General features: G+C 40.5%; 1 protein-coding gene across 2 annotated transcripts in view; it reads right to left on the bottom strand.

Moving 5' to 3' along the window:
- The window catches only part of LOC110530387 (WW domain binding protein VOPP1), a 41,077-nt gene extending 32,331 nt beyond the window's left edge, over positions 1-8,746 (bottom strand). Inside the window, exons 1-3 of one of the 2 annotated variants that reach the window (XM_021613386.3) lie at positions 8,137-8,746; positions 5,264-5,322; positions 973-1,050 (exon numbers count right to left, since the gene is read on the bottom strand). In XM_021613386.3, the coding sequence (XP_021469061.2) occupies positions 973-1,050; positions 5,264-5,322; positions 8,137-8,184 (185 nt within the window). In that variant the 5' untranslated portion in view covers positions 8,185-8,746. The remainder of the gene's footprint in view (positions 1-972; positions 1,051-5,263; positions 5,323-8,136) is intronic. The other variant, XM_021613387.3, reaches the window with a different exon arrangement.
- Positions 8,747-13,145: the final 4,399 nt, after the last annotated feature.

The following is a 13,145-nucleotide window of genomic DNA, read 5'->3' as shown; positions in this document are numbered from 1 at the left end:
ATAATTTATCACTCCAGTGTTAATCTGCAAAATTGTAATTATTCGCCTACCTCCTCATGCCTTTTGCACACAATGTATATAGACTCTCTTTTTTTTTTTTTTTTTTTTTTCTCCAGATCGCAACCCCATAGAAAATCTTTGGAGGGAGTTGAAAGTCCGTGTTGCCCAGCAACAGCCCCAAAATACTTATTTTCCACCATAATTTGCAAATAAATTCATTAAAAATCCTACAATGTGATTTTCTGGATTTCTTTTCTCATTTTGTCTGTCATAGTTGAAGTGTACCTATGATGAAAATTACAGGCCTCTCTTAACTTTTTAAGTGGGAGAACTTGCACAATTGGTGGCTGACTAAATACTTTTTTGCCCCACTGTATATTCACGCCTAGAATAAAAACCTCCAGGCTTGCATCCTAACTGCCAATTTATTCGGAAAAAATAAAGAATTACAGGGAGCAGTTTGAAAAATAATAATCCTGTCCGAATCATCTTCTGGAATAACTGACATTCTGGACTAATAGTTACATAACCAACGTTCTCTAGTAATACTAGTCCTGTGAGAATAGGTCTTTGGTCTAAAGAGAGCAAGGGATGAGGGAATAGGGAATGTTTTTCCTAAACAAATTAGGGATTTCAGAAACATAACTTTTCAGTCAGAAATAGCTTTAATTATGTTGCACCTTCAGCCACATGGACAGCGCAATAAACACTTTGATGTTCTGTGGTGTTCGCTGCAGGAGGAAGGAGAAAGAGACAACTGGATGCTAGTCACAGTCACCCCGTGTTTTTTTTTTTAACACAGCGCAGCAAGTCTTACCCTGGCCCAGCACTATCAAATCAAGAGTAAGAGAGAGAAAGCGAAAGAGACAAAGAGAAAAGAGAGAGATAGAGCAGGGAGGGGAGTAGGAGGGAGTATATTAAATAGAGTAGGATGAGAAGCTAGACTGGCAAGCTAGTCTTGGGGGAACTCACCAGAAGTACCATAGTCTCTGGATGGAGAGAGCTCGGACACAGCACCGCGTCCCACAGCAGTCCTCATACGACCGGCATCTACAACGTGCACGCGCACGCGCGCACACACACACACACACACACACACACACACACACACACACACACACACACACACACACACACACACACACACACAGAGAGAGAGAGAGAGAGAGGAATCCTTACAATCACCAGCATCTAGAAAACTGAGAGAGAAGGCTTTTCTACAAACAGTACAGCCCTCTCAAAACACATTCAGACAAATGGCAGTTCTCATATGCACAGTACTGAGATAAATGTCTGAGACAAATACCAAGAGGCCCAGGAGAATAGACATATCAAGCAGATGACAAACGCTCTGCAGTCTAAGGTGAATATTAAGTAAACTATTGAGGGAGCACTAGAATTTGTTCCAATTTAATTTCAGTTTGTCTTGAGTCCCTGAGCTGAAGTTGGATATCTACAGTTGAAGTCGGAAGTTTACATACACTTAGGTTGGAGTCATTAAAACTTATTTTTCAACCACTCCACTAATTCCTTGTTAACAAACTATAGTTTTGGCAAGTCGGTTAGGACATCTACTTTGTGCATGACACAAGTAATTTTTCCAAAAATTGTTTACACAGAGATTATTTCACTTATAATTCACTGTATCACAATTCCAGTGGGTCAGAAGTTTACATACACTAAGTTGACTGTGCCTTTAAACAGCTTGGAAAATGCCAGAAAATGATGTCATGGCTTTAGAAGCTTCTGATAGGCTAATTGACATAATTTGAGTCAATTGGAGGTGTACCTGTGGATGTATTTCAAGGCCTACCTTCAAGCTCTGTGCCTCTTGGCTTGAAATAATGGAAAAATCTAAAGAAATCATCCAGGACCACAGAAAAAAAATTGTAGACCTCCACAAGTCTGGTTCATCCTTGGGAGCAAATTCCAAATGCTTGAAGGTACAACGTTCATCTGTACAAACAACAGTACGCAAGTCTAAACACCATGGGACCACGCAGCCGTCATACCGCTCAGGAAGGAGACGCGTTCTGTCTCCTAGAGATGAACATACTTTGGTGCGAAAAGTGCAAATCAATCCCAGAACAACAGAAAAGGACCTTGTGAAGATGCTGGAGGAAACAGGTACAAAAGTATCTATATCCACAGTAAAAACAAGTCCTATGTCGACATAAACTGAAAGGCCGCTCAGCAAGCAAGAAGCCACTGCTCCAAAACCGCCATAAAAAAAAGACAGACTACGGTTTGCAACTGCACATGGGGACAAAGATCGTACTTTTGGAGAAATGTCCTCTTGTCTGATGAAACAAAAATAGAACTGTTTGGCCATAATGACCATCGTTATGTTTGGGGGAAAAAGTGGGAGGCTTGCAAGCCGAAGAACACCATCCCAACCTTGAAGCACGGGGGTGGCAGCATCATGTTGTGGGGGTGCTTTGCTGCAGGAGGGACTGGTGCACTTCACAAAATAGATGGCATCATGTTGTAGGAAAATTACGTGGATATATTGAAGCAACATCTCAAGACATCAGTCAGAAAGTTAAAGCTTGGTCGTAAATGGGTCTTCCAAATGGACATTGACCCCAAGCATACTTCCAAAGTTGTGGCAAAATGGCTTAAGGACAACAAAGTCAAGGTATTGGAGTGGCCATCACAAAGCCCTTACCTCAATCCCATAGAAGATTTGAGGGCAGAAATGAAAAAGCTTGTACGAGCAAGGAGGCCAACAAATCTGACTCAGTTACACCAGCTCTGTCAGGAGGAATGGGCCAAAATTCACCCAACTTATTGTGGGAAGCTTGTGGAAGGCTACCCGACATGTTTGACCCAAGTTACACAATTTAAAGGCAATGCTACCAAATACTAATTGAGTGTATGTAAACTTCTGACCCACTGGGAACGTGATGAAAGAAATAAAAGCTGAAATAAATAATTCTCTCTACTATTATTCTGATATTTCACATTCTTAAAATAAAGTGGTGATCCTAATTGACCTAAAACAGGGATTTTTTACTAGGATTAAATGTCAGGAATTGTGAAAAATTGAGTTTAAATGTATTTGGCTAAGGTGTATGTAAACTTCCGACTTCAACTCTATCTGAACCCCCTGCTGATCAATTGTCAGCATCTGTATGCAGGAGAGCTGATGATGAATGGCTCTCATTGTGATGCCTTTATTTGTATGGTAGGTTCAACGGAACCAAGAGTTTTCAAGTCTTGGTTCCATTGAACATGCCATGTAAATAAAGGCATTTTAATTAATGATATGAAGAGTGCCTTGGTCCTCCTTTCTCTTTGATTATTTTTTTTACCCATTTTACCAAAGAACACCTATCTACAAAGACCTACTATTGTTTACCCTGGCAGCACTTCCCTTCCTTTTTTTGCTACATGCTCTCATTGTGACTTGACTACTCTACACACACACACACACGCAGGCACGCACGCGCGCACACACACAAAATGTTTTATATGTCAAATATAGGAACCTTTAGGTAAGAATGAATCATACTTAGTCATTGAAGTAAGTAGAAACTCATTGATTTTAACAAATTACTTTTCTAGTTTTTTCTATGTCGATGGGGCAGTGCTTATTGTATGAGGCAGAGACGTGATTTGGCAGTTCCAGGCTTCAGATCTGCAATGCGCAGAGAGCCGCGGTATCTGATGTTTTTCAAGGGCAGATAGCAGTTTCAGTTTTAAACATAGAAGAGATATGATCTATGGCATCATTACAGATTTCAGAGAAATGTTCATCATCCACTGATCTGCACTGAACATCCAAATCCTCTGGCTAAATCAACGGCAATCCACTTCCATGACAAATCCTCCACAACATTTGAAATACTCCCTCTCCTTCTGTCAGTATTTTGTACTGCATTTTAAAACCAGCAGTACTATAAGTGTGAGAGCTGAATTTCCGGCTTTCAGCATTAAGGCCATCCATTACACAAGTCATTAGCAGCACACCGCTAGGAGAGGGCATAGAGCTGAGCCAGCATTCTCTTAATAGTGCACTATTTCAATTCCACAGTCGCCCTGCAATATACTGTATTTCATTAGATCTGTGTGTGCACTATTTCACAGAGGCAATTCAATCCAAATCCCCCAGTCACTGCAGCATGCTAACTCCCAGTAATGCTCTCTTCTCTCTCCTACCATAACTCCAACTCCATCCTTACGCTTTACATTTTTTATAACTCCTACTGATGCACCACCACTGTAGTGCATTTTTAAAAGCTCCTCATACATTGAAAATGAGGCCTTTCTAAAAAGCAAGTGCTCGAATTCTGCAGCCAGCCTAGTGGCTAACATGTTTTTATAATTGCAAAGACTCTGTCTGAAGACTAATTATTAGTCCATTAGTTCAATGATTTAGATAGAAGTCAAAGAGCTTCTCCAATGTAATTTCTCAACCCAGTGGATGCTGTGTAGTCTCAAAAACCAGACCCTCGGCAACACAGTGACTATGGTCTGGTTTCATTGATGGAGTTTTTAGGCATAGAGGAACTACGTCACAGCCTACGTCACTACCTTTCCACTTAAATAAAATACGAAATAGTAGCTAGCAAGATGGAGATCACAAAGCTTATTTTTAATGAGTGCATTTCGCAAGTGGCTAGTTTGCATCAACTACCTTAACTAAAACCACTGCAAAGGTTTTGTCTGCAAACTTTGGTTTTGAATCCCGACATTCTGGCATATCTGCCTGGTGATTTGTTGGGAGTCCCCAGATTTTTTTCACCTTATCAATGTAGGCAGTGACGTAGGTATTCTATGCCAAAAGAGTCCATCGTAGAAGCCAAACCCTAATCACTGTGATGCCTAGGGTCAGGTCCTCGAGACTAGATGCTGTGTTGGATTTGATGATTGGATTTGGAAAAGCTACAGCTTATTCATTATTTCCCTTCGCCGCTTCGACAGCATGCTTTTTGAATGACTGCCAAAATGAGTCTGCTATGATAGTGGAGTGAGTCAAAGGCTGGTATTGACTCATAATAACGTTACCAACCTGGGTTATTTCTCTGTATTCATTTTCTTTAACCAAACACCACCCGGCCTTCAAACAAGCCAGAGGGAATCAATAGACTGCACTCTTTAAATTCACAGTTTAATCTGAATGGCAGAAGGTTGAAAACAAATAAATGTGTCTTATAAAATATTAATGTCTTACTATTAACAATTAATATACAGTATGCTGCAATGTAATTTTGTCTGTGCCCAGATGAATTATGTTACACTATATGTACACTATACTTACATGAAATAGATTGGGTAGCCTCCTTCAAAATACCAGCAGTACTTCTTGGAAGCTGTGCACTGTATATGAGAAGAGGAAAACTGGTCATTGATTTATAGTTGCTGGTAGGAAATCAAAGACCAATCTCAGAGGGAAAATGAAGCATCATGATAAAATAATCTTGAAAGGCAGAGAAGAAATGAGAGAACATGTTGAATGGCCATTGTGTTGGGCATGTAAACATGTCAACCATGGGAATTCCTTGTAGTTGAATTTCTCTGTGATGTGCCAAATGTGACCACCAAACAGGACTTGGTTGTCTTGTCATAAACATTGGTATTATAAATATCACTTTCTTAAGCAAAGTTCATATTTCATGAACCAAGCTTCTATTTCATGCTCTGTGTTCAGAGGCCAACTCAAGATGATTGTGAACCGCTGACTGCAAAGTCCAGACGAGACCAGAACCCACTCTGCACACATACAATGCAGCCTCTGTCAGACCAGGCCCAGGGCTTTGTGTATAACAAGCCTCTAAATGAGATACTGGAGAAAAACAGGCTGTGGACTCACTATTACTGCCCTCACTGGGCATAATCACAAGCTATTCCACTGTGTTCTTTTCTGAGGCTCTGGCTTGTATGATGATGAGACGTCCACTTTGTTTGATGTCCTTCCATCACCATTTAAAGCATGTGTGACCTGTGAGGCGAGCCAGCTAGCATTCGCCCTTGTGTAATGGGAGTAATTGTGGGAAACACTCCAGCCTTTTTTCCACACCAGCCTGCCAGGTGGATGTTTGTGTCCACGGTCAATTGCAGCTAGCAGGGTGTCCCTTCCAAATACAGTCATGGCAGGGGGACACAAAGGCAGCCCCTGAGCAGGACTGGAGCCTGCCTTTGTGGTCACGGAAAGGACCACAAAGAGCTGTTTGTCACTGCTTCAGCTCAGTGACAATTAACAATGGTTAGCAGAGGAAGAGCTGCCTCGTGTGTGTGTGTGTGTGTGTGTGTGTGTGTGTGTGTGTGTGTGTGTGTGTGTGTGTGTGTGTGTGTGTGTGTGTGTGTGTGTGTGTGTGTGTGTGTGTGTGTGTGTGTGTGTGTCAGTGGAGGCTCCTCAGAGGAGGAAAGGGAAGACCATCCGACTCAGCGAATTTCATAATAATAACATTGTGAAACATTAAAAAAGGTGATCGTTTTTAGATAAATCTATACTAAATATATTTATGTCACCAAATAATTTATTAAAACACACTATTTTGCCATAAAGGTCTACAGTAGTCTCAGCAGCACTCTTTAGGCTAGCACAATGGTGTAGCCAGGGGAGAGCTAGCTTCTGTCCTCCTCTGAGTACATTGACTTCAATACAAAACCTAGGAGGCTCATGGTTCTCAAACCCTTCCATAGACTTACACAGTAATTATGACAACTTCCGGAGGGCGTCCTCCAACCTATCAGAGCTCTTGCAGCATGAGCTGACATGTTGTCCACCCAATCAAAGGATCAGATAATTAATCTAGTTCTGAAAGCATAAGCTACAGCTAGATAGCACTGCAGTGTATAAAATGAGAGAGAAATACAATAGTTGAACAGTTTTGAATAAATAAATAATTTTCAAAATTAAGGAGAAGCAAGAGAGCGAAAGAGAGTTAACTATATTTCACAGTATATATTTTTTTCACTTTCACTTACTTAGCTAGCGTCAAATGCAGCTAGCTAATTTAGCCTACTCAAACACCCGGCTCAAACGGGGTCGGATGCTATGTTAGCTAGCTGGCTATGGGTATCCAACACTGGAACTCTTCCAAGTTAAGGTACGTTTTGGTTTTATTCATTTATTACCACCGGGGCCCACCGGTGTAACTGCTAAAGTGCTAAAGTGTTTGTTCTAGTAGCTATGTTGACTATGACGTGACAATGATGTAGGCTGTGTGTAGTGGATAGTGGTCATGATATGAAGGTTTGGCTTGGAAAGGTTTCTTCACCTAGATAGATGGAATTATATATACAAGAATTTGTGCGTGATCAGGGGTGTTTTCATTGTGCCTTTTCTGTTGAAAAACTTTTCTTAAACGGAAGCAAACGGAACGAAACATGTATAACCATATCTGAATTTGTCCACTCAAAACTTGTTTGCAGATGTTGGACTATTGATTACACCCTAGATCAGCTAGATGCACGCAAGAGTGTGCAAGGCGGCATTGAATGTGGCACTGTCTGTCACCTTGATTACTCAAAATTCTCTCGACCCGAATTACCTACATTGTCAACTTTCATTCATATGCTAGGTTGTAGCAACCTCATGAAAATTCGAATATCATGTAGTAGCCTAAACCTATCGATGTTACATTGAGCTGGGTGAATGGAATATGAATGACAGTCATCCAATATGCTGTAATAGGACATGTTCATAAAACAAAAATCATCCTTCCTCATCTTAAACGTCACCAACCAGCTACCACCACCAACCAGTGTGTTGTCTCTTATTTGATGGAACCAAATGATCAGCGGCAAGACAAGGCCAAACTAATTCATATTGTGGTATGATATGATCCAGGCTGATGTAAATATGAGCCCAGTAAGATTGTTATGAATGCTGAATTTTTCAAAAGAATGTTTAATTTCAAGAACATAAAATAGATCTTAATATATTACTACAGAATAGCCTTCGATATACCACTGACTTATGTAACCTTACATAACTGCCTAACTTTCATACGCCTTAATAGTTTTCAATAGCCTACAATTTCTGCAGCAGCAAGGCACATTGTTATGTTGACATTTAATTGGCTTTAATTCATATTTGAGAGACCAACGAGTCAGAAGCAAAAAGAGGGCAATAATTATTCACTTTCATATTGATTGAATTACTGACTATAAATATCAGATACTCACCTCATCCACTAACCAAAACAGAAATATGATTCCACACAGAACTGCCATAATTCACGAGATGTCAACACCGGACAGTAGCCTTGTTCACCTAAACACCGTGATAATCCAAAATTCATCAGACATAGAAATCATTCTTTGTCCATCTCGTCGCATAGTGCGTTTGCAGTTTGGCGAGCCACGGGCCACGACTGTTCTATGTTTATTTCGCGCTGTCAATCGGTGCCATTGGTTGGTGCGGCTTCAAACAGTCAAACAATCGGAGCTGATCTGTTCTTCACAGTTGAGTTCGTCACTGGCAATTAGCTTTAGCATCAAATCGTATTGTACATATTATTTTTTACAAACGTACGTGTTTTCCCTCTGCACACATTCGCGTAAAGATGATCATGATCCACACGACACGCCCCTACAGTATCCCTAGGAACACTGCACTCAAGGACGCAGAAGCACTGCTTGAAAGCGCTGACAGACCATTCATTCAGAACTATTTTTTTTAACCCATGACAGGCTATGACTCCACACTGTCACAACTTCTGTGTAACAACATTTAGATCACACAAATCATATGCAGTATGCAACGCAATGCTATAGAGCCCTCAAACTCAACTCTGGACCTCAAAGCCAGTTCCACTGAGCTTTTTATTTGTTCGCTTCTTATCAGGGGCTGATTTAGACCTGGGACAGAAAACCAGCAGGCTCGGAACCTTGTAGGGAAAGAGTTGAATACCCCTGCTATAGAGGTTTTGTAATTTGTAAGAGTAATGAGTAATGAATGAAGGATTTAATACATTAATATATTTTCTGATCTTATTGGTGTGGGTGTGTCTAAATGTTGTCTACATGTTGTCTAAATGTTTCATGAGTAGCCCATAGTGTTCTCTCTGATCGCCATCAGTTACTGTCTGTGAGTCTCACAACAGAAGTAGATGACACAGGCAGGAGCAACACTCATGTCCATCGCCTGGCAACCATATATCCTTCAGAACAGACCAGTATCATGGCCCTGGGTCCGGGTTGCAACAGCTTGTGTGCTTGTGTGCTTGTGAAACATCAATACAGAATAGTTCTCATGCATGCCTCTACAATGCTTTATTATTGGTGGTTGCCTGCCTGAAATCTTAAGCTGTCAATCGGTGCAGCTTCAGACAGTCAAGCAATTGGAGCTGATCTGTTCTTCACAGTTGAGATTGTCACAGGCAAAGTCATTTCCGGGCAAGAGTGTCTGCTGGCATCATGCTTGATGAGTAAACAGTGTTTACTCATTAGGTGTGCTTGCTGAACACAAAGCACAACTCTTGATTTCTTACATAGTCATTATTAGATTTCTTTAGCCAGCTCTAGAGCTTAAATCTCTGGAGTTTAAATATTTAAGACTGCCCCAACTCAGATTGCTTGAGGATTTTATTATAGAATTTATACTTTTTTAACTATAACAATATTTAAATTATCTCCCAATGCATTTCAATGGCATAAAAAGGCCTATAGACTTGAATGGTCAAAAAAAAGCTACAATTCTAGACCTTTCTCATACACGGTTTAAGCTGTCAACACCAAACCGACATTGAGATGTTCAGACTGGCCCAACTTAGATTTCTTGTCAAAGGATATATGATACTTTTGGAACTATACATTTTAAATTGGCATAAATTAACATGGGTTTGAATGAGAATCATAGGAATACAGTGGTTGCTATTCTAAATGGCCCTGCCCCTACAAGCTACAAGATCAACTTTAAAACGTTCAGGTTATCCTAACTTCAAATTCTCTAAAACCAGAATGAGACAAAATAATATGAGAATATTGTTCCTACTGGAAGATGAGGAAAAATGAGACCTTTCCAGCTACGTGATCATGCTGATATCGGAGGAGCTTGACATTGATGTATCAACGTAGGATCTGGAGCGATGCCATCCGATCAGCGTCAAACAGAAGAACGCTAAATATCCTTGCATGGTCACCTTTAAGCTGTGGAACTATAAGACCAAAGTCAACATTCTGAAGGCACAGGAGGGAAAGGAAATCAAAATCCATGGTCAGTACATTCGATTCCTCCAGGACCTGTCTGCTAAACTGAGGAAAAAACACAAGAGATTCATTCTGATCAGACAGTCACTGGAGGAAAAAGGTATCAAGTCTCAACTCCGATTCACGACAGTACTATGGGTATGAAAGGGAACACATAAAAAGCGATAAGTATACTAGGCTACATACAGTGATTCCCAAGACCAGCTTATCGTAAATTGAGACAATATGTGAGTGGGTGTTTGTATGAGTGGGTGTATGTGTAGGTGATGTATGTGCATATGAATGGGAGAGTGAAGGGGGGTGAATATGAATATGTGTAGGAGTGCGGGCGGGAGAGAATGGGTGTGCGGAGGTATAGGGTGTATGTTGTGTGTGATTGAAGAAGAATGTATAAGTAAATGTATAGAGGGGTGTAAATGTGTCTGAGAAGAAGGGGGGGGGGGAGGTTGGGATAAACTAGGCCTGGGTGGGTAAGAGAAGGCAAGGATGGGAGGTGGTGATAATCTTGGCTTGTGGGAGCATGGGTTTGTAAGGATGGGTGGCTGGTACTACATAGCTATATGGAATTGTTTTAAGAAATATATGTACTGTATAAAAAATGTGTTTGATTACAAATTATTTTTGGCCTTACTGCCCATGCAAACGCATTGAATAACAGATTCACTACATGGAACAACAGATAGTCCCCCCCAAAAAAATCTGAAGGAAGTTTGTTCGGAAGAGTCTGTTCTATATCTGAGAGAAATAAGAACGATTAGGAAACACTTTTTAATTATTATTTTTTACATGTATTTAACTTCTTCTTTTTGGCACTTAACAGTCTCTATATATACTTCCATTCATTTTTCAACCGGTACTGGGGGACCTTCAGACCAGTCTTGTGAGGCCTGTGAGCATCCTACAGCAAAACAACAAACACGTGCGTGTTCGTGAGTCTCACCTGTCATTTTGGAGTCACTTTTATTATAAATAAGAATATGTTTCTAAATATTTCTTCACTACTGTGGATGCTATCATGATTACGGATAATCCTGAATGAATTGGGAATAATGATGAGTGAGAAAGTTACAGACGCACAAATATCATACCCCCAAGACATGCTAACCTCTCACCATTACAATAACAGGGGAAGTTTTTTTGGGGGGGGGTATGATATTTGTGCTTCTGTAACTTTCTCACTCATCATTATAAATGATTCATTCAGGACCTTCTGTAATCATGGTAGCATTCACATTAATGTGGAAGTGTTTGGAAACATTTTACTCTTATTTACAATAAAAGTGACTCTAAAATGACACAATACATTATTTACCATTCATTTCTATTGGGCACAAAATAATCTGAAACACAACCAAGACAAACAGCAAATAAATCCAACAAATTTGTAGAGTCATTGCGTGCAATGAATATGGGACCCAAATACTTAACTTTTTACTACTTTAATACACATACTGTATAAGTGAATTTGTCCCAATACTTTTGCTGCCTTAAAATGGGGAGACTATGTACAAAATGTGCTGTAATTGCTAAACTATTCACACGATATGGATAAAAAATACCCGCAAATTAAAGCTGACTGTCTCCCGAATTTTGTGATATCCAATTGTGATCTTGTCAAGTCTCAGCCTTCGCCTCTTCCGAGGAGTTGCAGCGATGAGACAAGATCGTAATCACAAAATTGGGCAAATTTAAAAATAAAAAAAGGTACAGTAGGGTTGTGGATCAGAAAACCAGTCAGTATCTGGTGTGACCACCATATGCATCATGCAGCGTGACACATCTCCTTCACGTAGAGTTGATCAGACTGTTGATTGTGGCCTGTGGAATGTTGTCCTACTCTTCTTCAATGGCTGTGAGAAGTTGCTGAATATTGGTGGGAACTGGAACATGCTGTTGTAATCCACACCAAGTGAAATCACTGCAACACTTAAGCTGCAGTCAGGTTCAGAATGGGTGGAAAGAAATAAGTTAGAAATATGTTTGTTTCAAAAACTGAAAGCATTATATTTGGGACAAATCATTCACTAAAACCTAAACCTCAACAAAATCTTGTAACGAATAATGTGGTAATTGAGCAAGTTGAGGAGACTAAACCATGGATTCTAAACTGTCATGGTCAAAACATATTGATGCAACAGTAGCTAAGACGGGCACCGGTCTGTCCATAATAAAGCGCAGCTCTGCCTTCTAATCAACGCTATCAACAAGGCAGGTCCTACAGGCCCTAGTTTTGTTGCAACTGGACTACTGTCCAGTTGTGTGGTCAGGTGCCACAAAGAGGGATTTAGGAAAATTACAGTGCCTCTTCAACCTCAGGAGGCTGAAGAATTTGGCTTGTCACCAAAAACACTCACAAACTTTTACAGATGCACAATCGAGAGCATCCTGTCGGGCTGTATCACCGCCTGGTACGGCAGCTGCTCCGATGATAACCGTAAGGCTCTCCAGAGGGAAGTGAGGTCAGCACAACGCATCACAAGGGGCAAACTACCTGCCCTCCAGGACACCTACACCACCTGATGTCACAGGAAGGCCAAAAAGATCATCAAGGACAACAACCAACCGAGCCACGGCCTGTTCACCCCGCTATCATCCAGAAGGCGAGGCCCGTACAGGTGCATCAAAGCAGGGACCGAGAGACTGAAAAACAGCTTCTATCTCAAGGCCATCAGACTGTTAAACAGCCATCACTAACATTGAGTGGCTGCTGCCAACATACTGACTCAACTCTAGCCACTTTAATAATGGAAAAATTGATGTAATAAATGTATCACTAGCCACTTTAAACAATGCCACTTTATATGTTTACATACCCTACATTACTCATCTCATATGTATATACTGTACGCTATACCATCTACTGCATCTTGCCTATGCCGTTCGGCCATCACTCATTCATATATTTTTATGTACATATTCATATTCATTCATTTACACTTGTGTGTATAATATAGTTGTTGTGAAATTGTAAGGTTAGATTACTT

The sequence above is a fragment of the Oncorhynchus mykiss genome, chromosome 8 (genome assembly GCF_057628025.1).
Source record: "Oncorhynchus mykiss isolate SJ-2025 chromosome 8, ASM5762802v1, whole genome shotgun sequence".
In the NCBI taxonomy this organism is placed as follows: domain Eukaryota; kingdom Metazoa; phylum Chordata; class Actinopteri; order Salmoniformes; family Salmonidae; genus Oncorhynchus; species Oncorhynchus mykiss.
This window is presented reverse-complemented; position numbering and strand designations above follow the sequence as displayed.